The sequence below is a fragment of the Penaeus monodon genome, chromosome 7 (assembly GCF_015228065.2).
Source record: "Penaeus monodon isolate SGIC_2016 chromosome 7, NSTDA_Pmon_1, whole genome shotgun sequence".
Classification (NCBI taxonomy): Eukaryota; Metazoa; Arthropoda; class Malacostraca; order Decapoda; family Penaeidae; genus Penaeus; species Penaeus monodon.
In genome coordinates this window covers 37623881-37641106 of record NC_051392.1, presented here as the reverse complement: position 1 = coordinate 37641106, position 17226 = coordinate 37623881, and the positions used below count along the sequence as shown (strand labels likewise).

Below are 17226 nucleotides of genomic sequence, written 5' to 3'. Positions count from 1 at the left end.
TACTTATTTCTCATTATCCTTCAAACAGCTACAGAGCAAATGACTCGACCCATCACACAACTCATGTCAGTGTGATATATGAAGCCATATAAGCAACTTGGATATAATTTTAAAAAATAATTTTAATACTAATACATCCCAATTAACGATTTAAAGAGTAACACTGCTTAATTACCAATACATCCCAATGAAATGAACTATTATTGATTTCAACTAGCAAATATAACCTATTCACTTAACTATGCATTATGCAGTTTGAAACATTCTTTCTCAGTCTTAGGTTTTATTTAAAGATAGAAAAATAAATGAATAATGAAAATACATTCAAAGTTCAGGGCACCTTAATTTATCCAGTACTGTTCCTTAACTGCTTGATGTTTTGATTCTTTCTCATCTTGCTGTGTAAAGATAGGGAAAATTAAATTGAAATTTTAGTTCTGGGGGATTCAAAATGCCTTGGGACCTATCTAAAAATGAATGCAGATGTTCCAGAAGTTAAAGAAAAGGGGGAAAAAAAAAAGTAAAAGTAAAACTAATCAAGGATGATACAGCATATTAGACTCTAAATATCCTTTGTATTGAAACTACAAAAATTATACCTTGAAACAATCAACAGAGGTAATTTCAAACAATAAAAGAAAAAAATAACTTTATTTTTGAAGATCATTTAATATCTCGCATTGTTCTATAGTACTAGAACAATCACTTCACTCTAAGATCTTGAAGCTTTGATGTCAAGTAACTATAGACATTATCTAGAGCAAGAGACTCTGTTAAAGTGAGCCTTGAACAGGTTGGGCTTGATGGTGCATCTAGTAGCATCCTGCAATTCTGTGTAGCTCTCCTCTGGTAATGATATTGGCTCTGTTTACTTTTCTTGACACCATGAAGATATGCAAGCCATGAGTACAGTAGCGCCTTCAGCATGACACCAACCAACTCCCATCCTCTGTTTTCCAATACTTTTGCATATCTCACCCACGACAGTGCTTGGTCTAACCTGTATTAACAATAATTAGAGCAATTATAGTGTCAGCAATCAACACCAAGTATAAACCAATGTCCATACAAACTTAGATCACATAAGTGTAAAGTCTTACCTAACACACACTTTCAATGCCTCCATCTCCTTCCCCAACTTAACCAGAGCATCTATCTTTGTCAGACATCCTGCAGCTGTTGTAAAAATTCTTAGTTTCTCTTTCCCTTCTATTTCATAGGCATTACATTTCTCGTGTTCCAAATCTTGGGGAGAGGAAGGAAAGAATTATGGTATAATCATGTACTTCAGGAGAATATTTATTTATTTATTTATCAAAACACTTCTGCCACATCTAAGATAATTAATGGCGTATATAAAACCTAGCAATAGGTTAATGGTTAATGGTTAAAAGCAAGATAAATGTGCTAGACATCTAAGGTCATGTAAAACTATAGTTAATGTTAGGGAAGGGTGGTTGAGTTAGTGATTAGTTGTCTAAGCTGGGCAAAGGAATTGGAGAGTGAAAGGGTTAGAGTCGGGTGTGGTAAGGAGTTAGATTAGATGGAGGGTATGTATGAGGAAAGAGAATAGGTCGTTGAAACAGAGTGTGGGATTCTGTAAGGATGTCTGATAGGTTGGGAGGTCGGTGAAGGGAGGATAGGTGGGGGACAGCAGAGGTAAGTATGGACGAGACATTGGAGGATGTGTAAGAAAGGTCTCTTGAAGGCATACAATAGATGGGTTATAAGAGGAAAGGAGATGACAAAGGTCAGGTCTGTGGGAGCGGAAACCGCGAATATTCCAATGAAGGATAGTTATACTTTAGTGATATAGATTGTAGTACGTTTTGGAGATTTTGAGGGGGAAGCATCTAGAGGGTGGGATAAGGACCAAGAGGTCTGAGATGGGGGAGGTGTGGGAGTTGGTGTTCTACTAGGAGGGGTATTAGGAGACAAAGGGTCTATGGAAGGGGATATTTGTGAAATAAGGGATTCACGTGTGTATCAATGAGGGAGTGGAAGGGATAGAGGGGATGGTGGGAGGGTTACATAAGGGATTCACGTGTGTATCCAGGAGGGAATGGAAGGGATAGAGGGGATGGTGGGAGGGTTAATGTGGGCGGGGTTGGAGTCGGGGGGGATGGGCTGTGTTGGGAGGGGTTAGGAGGATAGGGTGTAGGAGGGATATCATTAGGAGGAGAATGGATATCAGCAGTTACTTGCAGTGTGAAAGGAGCAGGAGTTGTAAGATTTGGAGGTTGAGTGTCAGTTTTCATTAAGTAATCTTGAATATTTTCAATAGTTTCTTCTGAGGAGTTGGTTGGGGAGTTTTGGGGGATAAAGGATTTCTTGTGAGGGGGGAAGAGAGGATTGGTGTCTCAAGCATAGGGGCAAAGGAAGGTGGAGGTGTTTGTGTGGTAGGGGAAGAGGGGGTGGAACGTTTGTTCTGTCTCTTACGGGTAGTGTGAGTAGGGAGAGGGGAAGGTGTTGGGGTTGTAGTGGTGACTGGAGTATCTGTAGTAGAGATTGGAGTGTCTGGGTTTAGGATGGCAAAAGAGTTTGACTGGGGAAGGTAGGAGGTAGAAGAGGGGGAGTTAGATGTAGGGGGGGGGGGTATGAGAATTGGTAGAATGAGCAGTATTACTGGAGTAAGGAATAAGAGAGAAACCACGTTGACGTGCTTCCTGTCTGTCTTCCCGCAGTGTGAGTCCAAGTTTGAATCTGAGAGTTGCTACCTCAGACTCAAACTTGTAGGTGGGACAGCCCCTATAAAATACATTATGGGGGCCGCCACAGTTGGCACATGTGCGTGATTGTGCAGAGCAGTTAGATCGGGTATGGCCAGGTTAGGCACAATAGTGGGCATCTGGCTGTGGAACGGCAATGTTTGGCTGGGTGTCCTAGACGCCAACAATTTTGGCACTGACGTGGAGGAGGTTGGTATGGACGAACAGGGAGGGATTCTCCTCCTATGTAGACGTTAAAGGGAAGGTCATGTCTACGGAAGGTAATTTTGGCTATATTAGTGGGTTTCTTTCGATGACCTCTGGGGGGAATGGAGTAGCATTGTACTGATGTTGCATCATAGTCTGTGAGACAGGCAAGTAGGTCTTCTCCACAGTCTGACCAATCTTTGTCATAGACTGGGCAATTTGCTGGGGAGATTGAAACTGTTCCGGTGCAAGTATTGAGGGTTGGATGGGTTACCATATAGGTCAGTTAGTTTTGTTAATGCTATAGCTTGGTTTTCGGACGTTACTGTGACAAGACGGGAGCAGTCGGGTCGGCTACGGAAAGAGACTTTACCTACTTGTTTTTGGAGACATTGTTGGAAGAGAAGGGTGTTGTCAGAGTAGGGAGCTGTGGGAGGGATCACGAAAAATTGGTCCCATTTGGCTGCACTAAAGAGAGTATTCAAGATTGTTGTAGAGATAGGGGTAGTAGAAGGGCGGGGGCGTGACGAAGATGGAGTAGTGTTGAGGGAGGTAGTGTTATGGAGAGGTGGGCAATAAGGCTGTAAGGTATTAATAAGGGAGGATGGGGTGGTTGATGTTGGAGGTTGTGGGGATAGAGGTGTTGAAGTTGAGCATGCTGGAAGAGTGGAAATGTTCCTTAAGGGTTGATTGTTGGCTACTGTACTAGTAGGTATTGATGAGGGGGTAGTTATTGCAGTGTTCGGAGCCGTGGTCAAAGGAGAGCCTGGGGTCAGGGAATCGGGTGGGTTTACATTGTTGGGGCTATTTGATAAAGGGGCAAGCCTCATTGCCCCTAATAGTGGGGATATGTTTTCATTACTGGCCATGGTAAGCCTGGGTTATGTTGGGGATAAAAACAGTCCACCCCTCAGGGTCCCCTTGAGGGGTAAGGGCTAGGAACAATCAGGGGAATACCGTGCCCATGGCTCCCTCAGGCCGTTTAGGACTGGCACAAAGTCAGCCTTTCATCCTTTCAGCACGGCTCTCACACCTTAGGAGGTGGATAGCAGAAGGGTTTGGTGAAGGGACAGAAACGAAAAGTGGGAAGGAAGGAAGGAAAAAAGAAGAAGAAGAAGAGGGAAGAAGAAGAGGGAAGTAGAAGAGGGAAGTAGGAGAAGAAGAAGAAGAAGAAGAAGAAGAAGAAAAGAAGAAGAAGAAGAAGAAGAAGAAGAAGAGAAGAATAATAATAATAATAATTTGGATATGTGGACAGAAGGGGATGAAGAGAAGGAAAATGAAAGAGGGTTTCAAGAGGATGGGTCAACAAAATGCTTGAAGAATTTGACAGTAAAATGAAGAAAACTACCCAAACAGATTCTGAATGTCTTGAATATTATTTGTGACAGACATGTTTACAGGAACCTTGAATAGTTTTACCAATGAGTAGAATTTAAGATACACATCCATCATTTTTCCCCTGTTTAGAAAAGAAATCCATTTTCAAGTTTTACATAATTAGCAAGTTGTATAAAGAGCATCAAACAACTGTTGTCTTGCTTCTTTTTCAATATTTTTCTTGGTAACCCAATAATTCTCAGGGTGATGGACAACTATTTTGAAAATTTATTTATTTATTGAAAAAGTTCTGCTGTGTCAACATCTAAGGTAATTAGCTGCATATTCAAAATAAAGCGATAGCAAGAGGCTTGGGGGCAAAGCCCCCAGGTAAGGAAGTGCTATATGGCATCAAGGGTCATACAGTGCTATGGATAAGTAGAGTAGTGAATAGGGTTAGGAATGAGTTAATGATTAGGGTAAAGTTATAGGTTGAACAGTACTAGAGGGTAGTATGGCAGTGAAAAAGGTATAGAGGGGTAAAGTATAAGGTTAAGAGAGTAGGGAGTATTATGATAAAGTATTGTGGCAAAAATGAGTTGACTATTAGGATAAGTGGACAGGACAAGGAAAGGAGGAGAAGAAAAGACCATGCAAAATTAGTTGAGGCAAAGGCTGAGGACCAAGGTAGGGGTGATTCCCAATATAAGGCCTCAGTCCCTGTCTCCTAAGACCCCCACAACAATGAGCAAGGGACTGGGGGGACCATTTTGAGAATTTCTTTATTATTTGAATTACAGGGACAGTTACACTTCAGAATAGCCAACTTAGCTTTCTAGGTATGTTGCATTATTTTAGTTGAAGACCTGGAATTAGAATTCTAAGCTGATCTATATTCAGACATGCCTTATTTTTAATAATTATTTTATTTACTTACTAAAAACTTTCTGCTGCATCAACATCTAAGGTCATTAGCAGCATATTCAAAATATAGTGATAGCATGAGGCTTGGGGGCAAAGCCACCAGGTAAGGAAGTGCTATATGACATCAAAGGTCATATGACTCTATGGTAAATTAGAATAGCAAAAAGGGCGAGGAATGAGTTAATGATTAGGGTAAAGTTATGGGTTGAACAGTACTAAAGGGTGGTATGGTAGTGAATAGGGTAGAGAGGGGGAGCTGATGTTAGATGGAGTTAAAGGAATAAGAAGCATTATGATAAAGTACTGTGGCAAAAATGTCAAAATTGAGTTTAACAATTCAGATAAGTGGAGAGAACAAGAGATGAAGAAAAGGAAAAGGAAAGGAGGAGAATAAAAGACCATGCAAAATTTGTTGAGGCAAGGGCTCAGGACCAAGGTAGGGGTGATCCCCCACACTGGTCCTCAGTCCCTGTCTCCTTAAAGCCCCCATGACAACAAGGAGCAAGGGATTTTTTAATATACATTATTCAAAATCTTCATGGTTAACTTTATCTGGACCCCTTAAAAATGCATGCCACGTTTTCTAAATATTCAGCAAATTACAATGTTTAGGACAAGATTTTTTTCTTTTTCTTTTTTAAAATAAATACATAAGAAAAAAAACCAAATTTGCTTTAGTTCCTAGTCCATATTGGATTTAAACTAAACTGACTATGTGGAATTACACTTAAATTTCTTTATCTTTGCTTGCAAATAAAGGATTTTAAGACTTGGAAAAGTAGTGATTGTTGAACGTTTCCAAAACTTTTAACACATAAATGGACTCTGGGGAAGGGTTCATTCTTTTCTGTTAATAACAGAAAAAAATTTAATTTGGTAGAAATTAACCTTATGGTCATAACAAATCTTTCAGACACACCATTAGTGCATTATTATTCCAAGTTAGTATCTCACCACAATAATATTATGTTCTCCCTGGACTCAACATTATCATTTTATCCTATATATGCCATGTGAAAATATAATGTAATGGATATTACTTATTTACTGAAAAATTTCTGTTGCGGCAACATAAAAGGTGATTTGTGGTGTATTCAAAATAGTGGTAGGCTGGGTCTTGGGGGCAAAGCCCCCAGATAAGGAAGTATTTTTGTTCAATAAGGCCATGTTTGTGGACTTCCAGAAAGGATAATGGTCAATACAAATAAATGTGCCCGACATCAAAAGTAAAATATCATTATGATAAAAGTATTGTGCCAAAGGGGGTAAAAATAAGTTAATTAGGATAAGTGGACAGAAGGACAGGGATGAAGAGAAGGAAAAGGAAAATAGAAAAAAAAGGACCATGCAAAATTAGTTGAGGCAAGAGCCAAGGACCAAGGTAGGGAATCACCCCTATATTGTGCCTCAGTCCCCTTCTCCTATGCTCCCCCAGGTGTAATGAATACAACCTTAACCATACATGTACTGGTCATAAACATGATCCTATCAATACTATTTATTACCACTGATTTGGACCCATAATCCATACCCTTGGCTATCAAGCTACAACCTTTCTAGTTATAGATATAATTTGCATTCATGCTGAAACCTAGATTTCTTTCCCAATATCACCTTATAGCTTTTAAATAACTCAGCCTGTAAGTTTGTTGTTATTACTTGAAACGAACAATGTATAACATTCACCTTCACTATCAATCTGCTGCAGGATTTCAAGAGCAGACTGAATATTCTGCTCTCCCAGATGAGCAATGGCAGCTTGAACTATCACACTTTCCTTACAAGGTACTTCAGGAACTTGGTCTTCACTTTGCAGCCAGACACTGCCTTTAGCAGTTAATGATTTCATTGTTGAATCTTCTAACTTCTCTAATAGATATGAGAACTTGTTACTTGCTTCTTTGTGCATCTGTTGACATTGGGATTCAGTTAATAATGAAGCGATATCAATGTTCAAAATCACTTCACTTTTGGTAACTGCCACTGCAAAGTTTGATTCTGAGTACCTATTCAACTCTTGATGTTTACCACTAATGTATCTGCAGAAGGACAACTCTTACTGAAATAATTATTGGCAGAGATTTTTTTTAATATAAAATCTAATTTTTTTTTAGAGAAGATCACTTATCCTCTGAATAGAACCCCAGTTTGCCAAGGGCATAATCCACATTTGTATATTTTAATTTTAGATTTATACCAGAGAAAATCAATATGCAGGTTATGAAACAAGGCAACTATATTTTCATGTGAATTGTCTGCAAAGCCATATCCAAGCAACTGGGGATGCTCTGGAGGTACAAATGATAATCTGTGATGGGTTTCGCACCCCAGTGGAATGACCAGGCCCCATGTTGGGTAAAAGCAGACAGCAGTAAATGAGTAATGCCTGTCAAACATAGCTTATGTGGACAAGACCTAATAATTTTCCTGGGGAGGCTATTTCTCCCAGTGCCATACCAAATGTTTCAAGTTGCAGGCAGTCTGCTGCTTAACCCATTGCCGACGGGTGGCATGTACGTACATGCCAAGACATGTCGGGACCATCTGCCGGGGGCACATACGCACATGCCATAGAGTATGCATGGACATGCCATGAGTTTTTTTTTTGTTACAATCACGGCAAAAGATTATTTTTTTGCCAGTGAAAGTGTGATTAAGTCGGTTCTAACACTCATTTTTACCATGCAACAAACAAAAAAAATGCAACAAACCGACAATTTCAACTTCATGATGCCACACACTGCTTATTTTATTCGGACTATAGGCCGAATAATGATCAACTATGGAGTCTATATAACAACAAAAATACCCTTCAGTCTCGATTTATCAGGAAGTTTGGCAAGTAGAGACTGTAAAAAATAATGAAAATTGAAAATACAACATATCTTCGTAGTATTACGAAGAAACGGCATGGGATGCTGGTATTTGGCATGAGTGGTCACACATGCTCGGGCGACGATATAAGCCCCCGGCCTCTATGAATGCTACCCGTCAATTATGGGTTAATGGAAAAATTAGGAGGTTTTACAGCATCTAGCCATACTGAGTTGTGCTGCAGTCACACAATGCTTAATGGTTAAAAGCAAAAATAAATGTGCAAGGCATCTAAGGTAATATAGCACCATAGAAGGTATAGTGTATAGTGAATAATTGAATGGGTTAAGGTGGGATTAGATCAAGTGAAGGGTATGTATGCATGAGAAAAGAGAACAGATTGTCAAAGCAGAAAGTGTGGGATTCCTTAAGGATGTCTGACAGGTTGGGAGGTTTTTGAAGGTATGATAAGCAAGGGAAAGCAGAGGTATGGGGCTGCAGTAATGCATGGATAGGACAACAGAATGCTTGGAACAAAAAGGAACATTATATAGGGAACATGGGGTGGATCAGAAAGTATCAGATAGGTGTTAAGTGGGAGTGGCCAATGTATTTTATTTATTATTTATTAAACATTTTCTTGTGTCCATCTAATATAGCAATAGTTTGTTTTTTTTTGCTTCAGTGAGACAATGTTGGTAGATTTCAGAATGGTCAAATGGTAAAGAACAAATGTACCAGGCATCAAAGGTTACACACATTAGGGTAAAGTATTGTAGTGGAAAGTGTATGTAGTAGTTAACAATTTGGATAAGTGGATAGAAGGGGATGAAGAAGAGAAGGAAAACAAATGATGAAGAAAAGACCCAGCAAAATTGTGAGGCAAGGGCTGAAGTCCAAGGAAGGAGTGATCCCTACCTTCGCCTGGTGTACAGGCAATCATGAGATAACCGTCAGTGGCCAGACAGCTAGTAGCATATATTTATTGAAAAAAATCTGTCACGTCAACTTTTAAGGTCATTAGTGGTGTATACAATAGTGATAGGGTGGGGCTTGGAGGCAAACCCCTCTGGTCAAGTTTTTTGGTTCAGTAAAGCAATGTTTGTGGATTTCCAGAATAGTCCATAGTCAAAAACAAATGTATAAGCATCAAAGATTACACAGTATTATTGTTAAAGTATTGTGGCAAAAAGAGCAAATACGAGTTAACAATTTGGATAAGTGAACAGAAGGGAATGAAAAGGAAAACTAAAGAGGGAGAAAGAAAACTTGGCAAAATCAGTTGAGGCAAGGGCCAAGGTCCAAGGCAAAGGCAATCCCTACATTGGACCAGTCTCCACCTTTTAAGCCCCCACCACCACCACAAAAATGAGGGATGGGAGGGAGCTGGTAGTAACCTGTATTAACAATAGGTGGCCTAATACAGCTGGACCATAACAGTATTTTTCTTGACAATGGTGACTGGTATTCCCACTTGTTGGGACCTGTCCTATACAATTGGGCATGATCGATGAGCAGACTTGAGTAGAAAAGATGTCATGGGCAGACAAACCCCTCTTTAAATCATTTCAAAGTATTCATTCCATTTCTCTTTATATTTCCCATGTTAAATTTTACCCTTCTCTGTGTGGAAGTACACTAGGTAAAAATGTAATCATTCCAGAGTATGCCTACCCCTGAAGCAGTAAAGGCAAATGTTCACCTTAATCTGTAGGCAGCGAGCTGCTAGAAGGTACTGAGCCCGTATCTGTAAATCGGCAGGCCTGGTCTGGTAGAGACCTAAGAGAGCAGCCTGGAGATTAGGGACTGCACTCTCACTTTTCTCCTCCCTACCCTAAGGATGAAGGAATATGCAATTTTTTTTTTTTTTTTGCAACATTTCTGCTTTGGCTTATTTCACTTAGTACGCAAGTATTCATTTATTGAACATTTTCTGCTGCTTCAACATGTAAGGTCACTAGCAGTGTATTCAAAATACATATGCAAGTAGAATCTTATGCTTATTTGAATTATACTATTAATATATCTTTATTCTACTGTAGCATGATTATGTACATAAAAATCCTAAATATGCACATTATTAAATAAAATCCTTAAGCTCTGAATGTATTGCCCCCACCAAGAATTGTAGGAAATTTGAGGAAAATCAAAACTTTCATATATTTCTGCTTTATTGATAGAAAAAACACACCACAGAGCAGTGAGGCTCTGGTGGCTGGATATAATATTGATATGGTTATCTGAAATGTGGTTACAAGGAAATTTGGCGGGTGTGCCACAGCTCCCAGTAAGGTACTATCACTGTGATGGGAAACATGTCAACCCTACCACAGTGGTAGTTCCTACCTAGGACACTTGGCTACATGTAAGTGGATTACAAGTTCAAATCTCCAGTCACCACCACCTGCTGCTGCTCCTCAAAGCAAAATAGAGTATAAATATGTACTTACCTTTTCCTGCAAGCACCAGAACCAAGAATAAGGAGGGCTGGGGTATGCTACTGCTGATTATGCCAAAGCTAAATGGATGAGTGTGAAATCTCTAGTCATGACTAGGAAAACAACATGCACCAGAGACACACCCATCCATAACACTCAGCTCTCTTCAAGTACTGGGATGACTTGACTAGATGGACTCGTCTTAGTGACAAAATTACGAATAAATAAATGTGCAGCCTATACATTCTCATGCAGAAGCTGGTAGTGAAGTGCAACTGCTCCAGGAATGCTAGACTTGATGTATTTTATAGGAAGTGGCTACTGCTGATAGGTCTAATTCTGTATAGTAACTAGTCTAAAATCTTAAGGTACAGTATCTGTAATGATACAACTGCAGCATCGTTAATTCTTTACAGTATGGACACTCAGACCAAGTCCTCGATGTCACATCACAATTTAATTAATCCAAGTTGTTGTGACTGGGGGCATTGGGTACTGCCCATGTGTGATGTGCTATCCATACCTCACCATTTTCACCCATTTTGTATGACAAGAGTGGAAACTCAGGAGCAATGAGGGGATTTAAGCTGTCAGTGACATTTTCCTTTGAGCCATTACTATTCATGTCTGCAATTTTGGTCTTGAACAAAAATATGATTTGCCCTAGCTTAGTGTATCCATACTAAAGAGATTAACCTAGGTTTCCTTAGGATTTGATTTTACTCTGGAATGATGCTACAACTGTCTTGATAGATGTAGGTTATCAAGCTTCACTGACTACATTTACTATTGAGCAACTGAATGAAATGGCCAGATTTCAGTAACTTACTACCAATTTCCCTTTCAGATACAACCGAGCCTGAGTTCAACTTCAATTACTAAAATTTTAGATAAAATGAACTTTTGATACAAAAGAAAAGTAAATAGACTATACCTGGCATCACTTACCTTAATGTAAGAAACCATGCATACTTCCACTACTAACTATTGTGCTATACACAATTTCTCTTGGAGCAATTTAATAATTAGATCGCAGCCTAGAAATTTATACTTTTTTCAAAAATGCCTATCACTACTATACTTACCGCTGCTAATAATGCCAGGCACTCGAGTTCTGCAGTCACCATATCTGTCTGATGGAAGATGCAGGAAATGTTAAAGACTGCAGGGAGACAGGCCTCACATGCCTTCACAGCTGCCTCAAGCTTCAGCAAAGCTGTATGAGGCTTCCCAAGCTTGGCCAAGCCTAGCCCTGTCAGCCATAACACACAACCCTCCAATTCTGATCCACACAAACTCCTAGGGATAGCCTCCAAGACCTGTAGACTACCGGTAAAGTCCTCCTTCCTATACAGCCCTACGGCCTGTAAAAAACTGCCCAGCACTCCTAAGTACGTATTCCCAGCACCTGACCTTGTGCCCTGCCATCCACACTGTTGCACCTCTGCAGACATGAGTAGGAAAGCATTCAAGGGAAACAGACTATCTTTGCAAGGGAGGTCTAACATCCATGCTGGGATTGTTGACCCTCCATCCCATTTTGAATCTAAAGGCAGAGTTCTTAGCTTCTCCAAAGGGATGCTATCGTCAGGGAGGAGGTTAGCATGAAGCAGAACCAAGGTGATGAAAGAAGCACATTTCCGATGTTCGTGCCGAGCTTCAAATAATGCATTCAGGTCTTCTCCTTCAATTTCTTCGCACCCTGGAACAAAGGAAAAAAAAATTTCATAGAACATTTATCGTTAACCATACAAATGTATTATAAATCTTTCTTCCTGAATTAATATACAAAATACTAGGGAAAATACTTACACTTTCTAACGAAGTCTGCCACAAACCCACGCAGGAGAACGCGGTGTATGTACGAAGGCCGGAGCAGTGCATGATAAAAGAGGTTCACCATAACCCCACATTCCTCTTCCCACATTTCCACACACCCTGCTTGACTCAACATCCTCCTTGTTACATCCAGTACACAAGATGCAGGAGATTCCCCAGTCTGAAACAAAATTCCAGTATTCAGCATCATTTGAATACCCTTCGATGCATAGGCCTAAAAGAAGATATCCAAAAAGAAAAAAAAAAATTATACACACATGGTTAATACCGAGAATATTTAGAAGCACAAGTTTCCCCAAGCTCTACAAGGCCCTGAACTAACAAGAGCGGCTGAGCACGAGAGCCTCGCGTCGGCCGAAACCCGCCTTTCAACCCACGCCACCGCCAATGCGGGTAGGCCTATCTCCCCCCCCCCTTTTCTCCAATTTAAAAAAAAAATTGAGTTAAAACGAGACGCATCTTTATAAATCCAGCGTCTTTTGAGCAGCGAAGGGTTCTGCCGCACAAAGAACGCTTATCCCGCCAGCAGGAGCCCATCGAACTCCTCAAGGTTCCTTCCCCTCTAGAGGATGGGGGAGAGAGGGAGGGAGGGGGCGCTCAGGGTGAAGTTTAACTTCCGGGGAAAAAGTCTAACGAAGCTTAAATATTTCACCTAAAGCAAACCAGGGTGTATCCTCCCCCCAAAAAAAAGCAAAACGCGGCCTGGTCTACTACTCACCGTGGGCTCTGTGCCGACTCGTGCGAGCGTGGGTGGCGGCGTCCTGGGGCGACTCGGCTGCAGTGGCGTGGGTTTGAACTTGTCCGCCGCCGCCGCCGCCGCCGCCGCCGCCGCCGCCACGACCGTTACCACGCCACTCCTTTGTTCCGCCGCGCCGCCCCCCGCCGACGCCAGGGCTCTCCTCTTCCTCTGCGCCGCCTCGCCCTCGCCCTCACACCGCCTCTTCATGACGAGCGTTCCCTTACCTCGAGGTTGACGTTGGTCTCACGGACGGGGCGTGCAGGGTGTGGGCGTGCACGTGCAATAATGAGGCACGACGGTTGCTTGCTCACTATCCCACGCATGCTTTCCCGCGCCAGAGACGGCGACATCTGGCGGCCGCCGGCAACACCTTCGGAGTGACGTCACCGCTCGCCGTCTGCCATCTAGCGGCTGTCCCTTACTCGACTGTGACGTCATTGCTCTTGCTATTTATCTCGGCTAGGAGATTAACTTTAATTTTGATATCTTTCCCCTCGGATTCTTGGAGGCCTTCCTTGGCTTAAAAACACCGTTACTCTTCCCCAAGAGAAAGTTAAACCACGAAAATCTAGCTAGCATCTTCTCTGACGTCATCAAGCTTTATTTTCTAAGACGAGTCAGAGACATCTGGCGGACGCTAGAAATGTTCTGAATGACGTCATCACTTGGGTCCATTTCGGCTTCTATTTAACGATATGAAACAAATGCTCACTTGTATTTGAATTCCAAAAAATTAAAATGAGCGAAGGGGATTTTTTAAAACTAACAATTCAGTCATATAAATAAAATGGTATAATTCACACACAATTAATTTTAATTTTAACAATAATGCTAATGTATTTCTCCAATTACAAAAATAAATTCAATCACACGTAATAAAAACTAAAGCATTCCACGCAAAAAAAAAAACCCGGACAAACAATAAACAAATAAACAAATATAACATAATAATCGCAGTTACAAAAAGAAATAATAAAAAAAAAATCGTAAAGATGTACTACCCGCGGTCTCTTCCTGAGCGGGAAAGGTAAACAAAAATTTTCCGATTGATTTGAAATAATCGTTTAAACCACTCCATTTTAAAGCCGGTTTTTCGATAATAATTAAGGTCAGCTTCAACATCCAAAATGCTTATTTCTCATGATGCTTGCACGAGGGGAAGGAAAAAAAAAAAAGGTTGTTTGAAGTCACAAAGGCAACAAGTCTGGGAAATATGATAAATTACCTTCAGATTAACTTGTCAAGGAGATGAATTTAACTAAAAGAAAAGAAAAGAAAAGAAAAGAAAAAAAACACCAGGTTATGATTGCTTTAACAACAAAATGGAAATCTTGCTTGAAGTTAGAAATAAAACACGTTATTCCAGATTATTTTCGAATATCTTGTCCCAAAAGTGACTAAAGTTCATGCTAATTCTCCCCCCACTTAATAGATGAACAAATAGATGAAAATAAAAGTAGGTAGACCACAAGAACAATAACCAAAGTATTGGATTCCTCCTCTCCACACATTCAAAGCTAAAAGTTCAGGAAACCCTCGAAAATACTTACTATGATCAGCTCTCTCTCTCAAAGTCTAATTAAATCCAGTAATTATTCCTTCTCTCTTCCAGAAATAGGAAGCATGTCGACCAAAAAAGGCCCAAGGGTCGCGTTTGTCACAGACGCGAAACTGCTCGCTCTCTGCGACCGAGTGCCCATCATAAGGCATAGGGTAACTTCTCTCATGAGTCATTTAACAGAAAAGTTCTTCAGGTTTACAGCAAATGATCTTTATTTGATATAACCAATGGGCTAAGGGAGATGTGACTAGTTCATAAGCGGAGGAAGTCATTTCTGAATCGAATGAATGTTGCTCAGTTTTTTTTTTTTTTGGAGAGTATCGGTTGAATTTTTATTTCACAGGCAAGTATCACCAACAGCCTTATCTGTGCCTATAACTTACTTGATCAAGTTACAGTCGTCCCCTCGGTCCCTGCCTCTGAGGAGGATATCAGGGGGTTCCACTCAGAGGAGTACGTGCAGTTCCTGAAGACAGCCGAGGCAGACCGCGAGGATCTGACAGAGGATGAGTTTGGCCTAGGTAAAGAGGAGGAGAGAGGGAGGGTTAAGGAATGAAAGATAAATCATTTTTGATTTCCTAAGCAGATTAAAATGGTCAAGGATTGCCTGTTATGAAGCATTATTGGGATATCATGCAGTGGCTTAGTCACTGCATAATATGCCTTAATGAGTACATGTTCACCTTTAAATATTTATGAATCTTTAACTTAATGCATGATTTAGAACAGCTCACACTTGACTATTATTAGTCTTTGGTAAAGCAAAAAGGTAAACAGTTAAGGTATTCAAGGCATAAGAGGGAAGCGTGACAGATCCTCTCTCTTTGAAAGCTGTGTGAAGCCTAACCCATGCTTCATCACAGGTTTCCCTCTGTTCTCATAAGATTCTGCCACTACTATTGTGGCATTTTAAACAAATATGACATGAGTTACTGAAATAGGATGATTAGAAAATGTATATTAGTATCTAACATATTGATATATAACATCTCAGTTTGCTGGTAAATGGTTAGTGATTTATAATGATGATATCCAGCAGATATGAGACAGAGTATAAAGACTTATTCTGTTGTTGGAAAATATATTTAATACCTCACATTATTTAGTTTCTCCATATTTATTTTGACTTTATACACTGTGGTCAGAACAAGGTTATTGCTTAACTGTACCTCAACAGGGTTTGACTGTCCTGTGATTGACAACCTATGGCCCTTGGTGTGCCAGATTGCAGGAGCTTCACTAACAGCAGCTCGGGCTCTTACCTCAGGTCAGGCCAACTATGCAATAAACTGGTACGGAGGATGGCATCATGCACAGAGGTATGAGGTCATACATTATGTAAGCAGCAAATGGGAAAACAGAAGACATGAAGACTATTTATCTGAATGAAAATAACTTACACAGACTTCATAAGGGTTTTCTATCCAACAGAGATTCTGCTTCTGGCTTTTGTTATGTGAATGACATTGTTTTGGCTATTCGTCAGCTGCGTGTGAAGTTTGACAAGATTCTTTACATTGACCTGGATGTTCATCATGGTCAGTGCTAGAATAAATGATAGAGAGTAATTTATCTGATGTAAGAAGGATAACTAACAATTATATATTATTATTGATATTATTAATACTGATGGCAGTTAATATGATAGCAATATGGATGACATATTTTATTCTGTTTGATAATGATAGTGATTTAAGAATCATATTGAAAAACTTGGAAGTCAAGCAGTCATAGGGAGTGTAAACTGCATCTGTCTACTATCATGGCTGTATTTTCATGGATGTTTAATATATTATCATGCATGAAACGGTAATATGATTTTAAGAAGGAACAATTCCCTATATCAGTGTAGCCAGACATTTTTATATTACCAGTTGTATGATTTTAACAAATAGAAATAAAAAAAATTACCTTCACAGTTATATAGATACTCTTTTAATGGCTTACTAATACCACAGGAGACGGAGTAGAGAATGCCTTCCTCTTCACCCCAAAGGTGATGACACTCTCGTTCCATCAGCTGGAGGCAGGGTTCTTCCCAGGCACAGGAGAGAAGCATGACGTTGGCTGTGGCAAAGGGCGGCACTACACACTTAATGTACCATATAGAGTGGGGATAAACAACAAGCAGTTCATTTATTTGTTTGAAAGGTTGGTAGTTCTTAGAATATTTAAATACTTGAATGCATGAATTTCTCTCTATCTCTCTCTTTCTCTCTCTCCTCCTCCTTCTTCCTACCCCTATCCCCTTGCCTTGATTCTCACTTTCTCTCATATTAATCTCTCTCTTTCTTTCACTCACTCTCTCTTTCTCTCTCTCACTCACTCACTCACTCTCTCTCTCTCTCTCTCTCTCTCTCTCTCTCTCTCTCTCTCTCTCTCTCTCTCTCTCTCTCTCTCTCTCACTCTCTTTCTCTCTCTCTCTCTCTCTCTCTCTCTCTCTCTCTCTCTCTCTCTCTCTCTCTCGATTCTCTCTCCCTTTTGTCTCTCTTTCTCCCCTCTTTTTGTCCCCTCTCTCTCTTATCTCTCCCCTTTTCTCCCCCTCTCTTTTTCTCTCTCCTTTTCCCCTCTCTCTCTCTCCCTCCCCCTCCCTCCCTCTCTCTCTTTCGTATTTCTCTCTCTCCCCTCTCTCCCCTCTCCCTTCTTGCTACCCCCCTCTCTCTCTCTTTCTCCTCTCTC

At 40.5% G+C, this 17226-nt stretch overlaps 2 protein-coding genes across 4 annotated transcripts in view; one reads left to right on the top strand and one right to left on the bottom strand.

The window, feature by feature from the left end:
- Nucleotides 1-637: 637 nt before the first annotated feature.
- Nucleotides 638-13373, bottom strand: LOC119575255. 2 transcript variants are annotated; one of them, XM_037922763.1, is made up of 7 exons: nt 13211-13373; nt 12221-12407; nt 11494-12110; nt 9673-9804; nt 6843-7065; nt 1101-1245; nt 638-1000 (listed from the first exon to the last, which is right to left on the bottom strand). In XM_037922763.1, exons 1-7 carry the CDS (start codon nt 13334-13336, stop codon nt 703-705), a joined length of 1728 nt encoding a protein of 575 aa, XP_037778691.1. In that variant the 5' UTR covers nt 13337-13373; the 3' UTR covers nt 638-702. The 2 variants fall into 2 exon arrangements, with proteins under 2 accessions (XP_037778691.1, XP_037778690.1); XM_037922762.1 differs by having other exon boundaries at nt 12966-13365.
- Nucleotides 13374-13988: 615 nt separating this feature from the next.
- The window catches only part of LOC119575257 (histone deacetylase 8-like), a 9409-nt gene continuing 6171 nt past the window's right edge, over nt 13989-17226 (top strand). Inside the window, exons 1-6 of one of the 2 annotated variants that reach the window (XM_037922764.1) lie at nt 13989-14013; nt 14599-14699; nt 14891-15068; nt 15725-15866; nt 15979-16085; nt 16506-16698. In XM_037922764.1, coding sequence (XP_037778692.1) covers nt 14610-14699; nt 14891-15068; nt 15725-15866; nt 15979-16085; nt 16506-16698 — 710 coding nt within the window. In that variant the 5' untranslated portion in view covers nt 13989-14013; nt 14599-14609. The other variant, XM_037922765.1, reaches the window with a different exon arrangement.

What these genes read in the sequence shown, in the direction of transcription:
- LOC119575255 (XM_037922762.1), bottom strand. Translation starts at nt 13,193, where the DNA reads ATGAAGAGGCGGTGTGAGGGCGAGGGCGAGGCGGCGCAGAGGAAGAGG. An exon ending in GAGTCGGCACAGAGCCCACG is followed by an intron (nt 12,408 to 12,965) that starts GTGAGTAGTAGA and finishes ATTTTGTTTCAG; the next exon opens with ACTGGGGAATCTCCTGCATC. An exon ending in GCATTGAAAGTGTGTGTTAG is followed by an intron (nt 1,001 to 1,100) that starts GTAAGACTTTAC and finishes TTGTTAATACAG; the next exon opens with GTTAGACCAAGCACTGTCGT.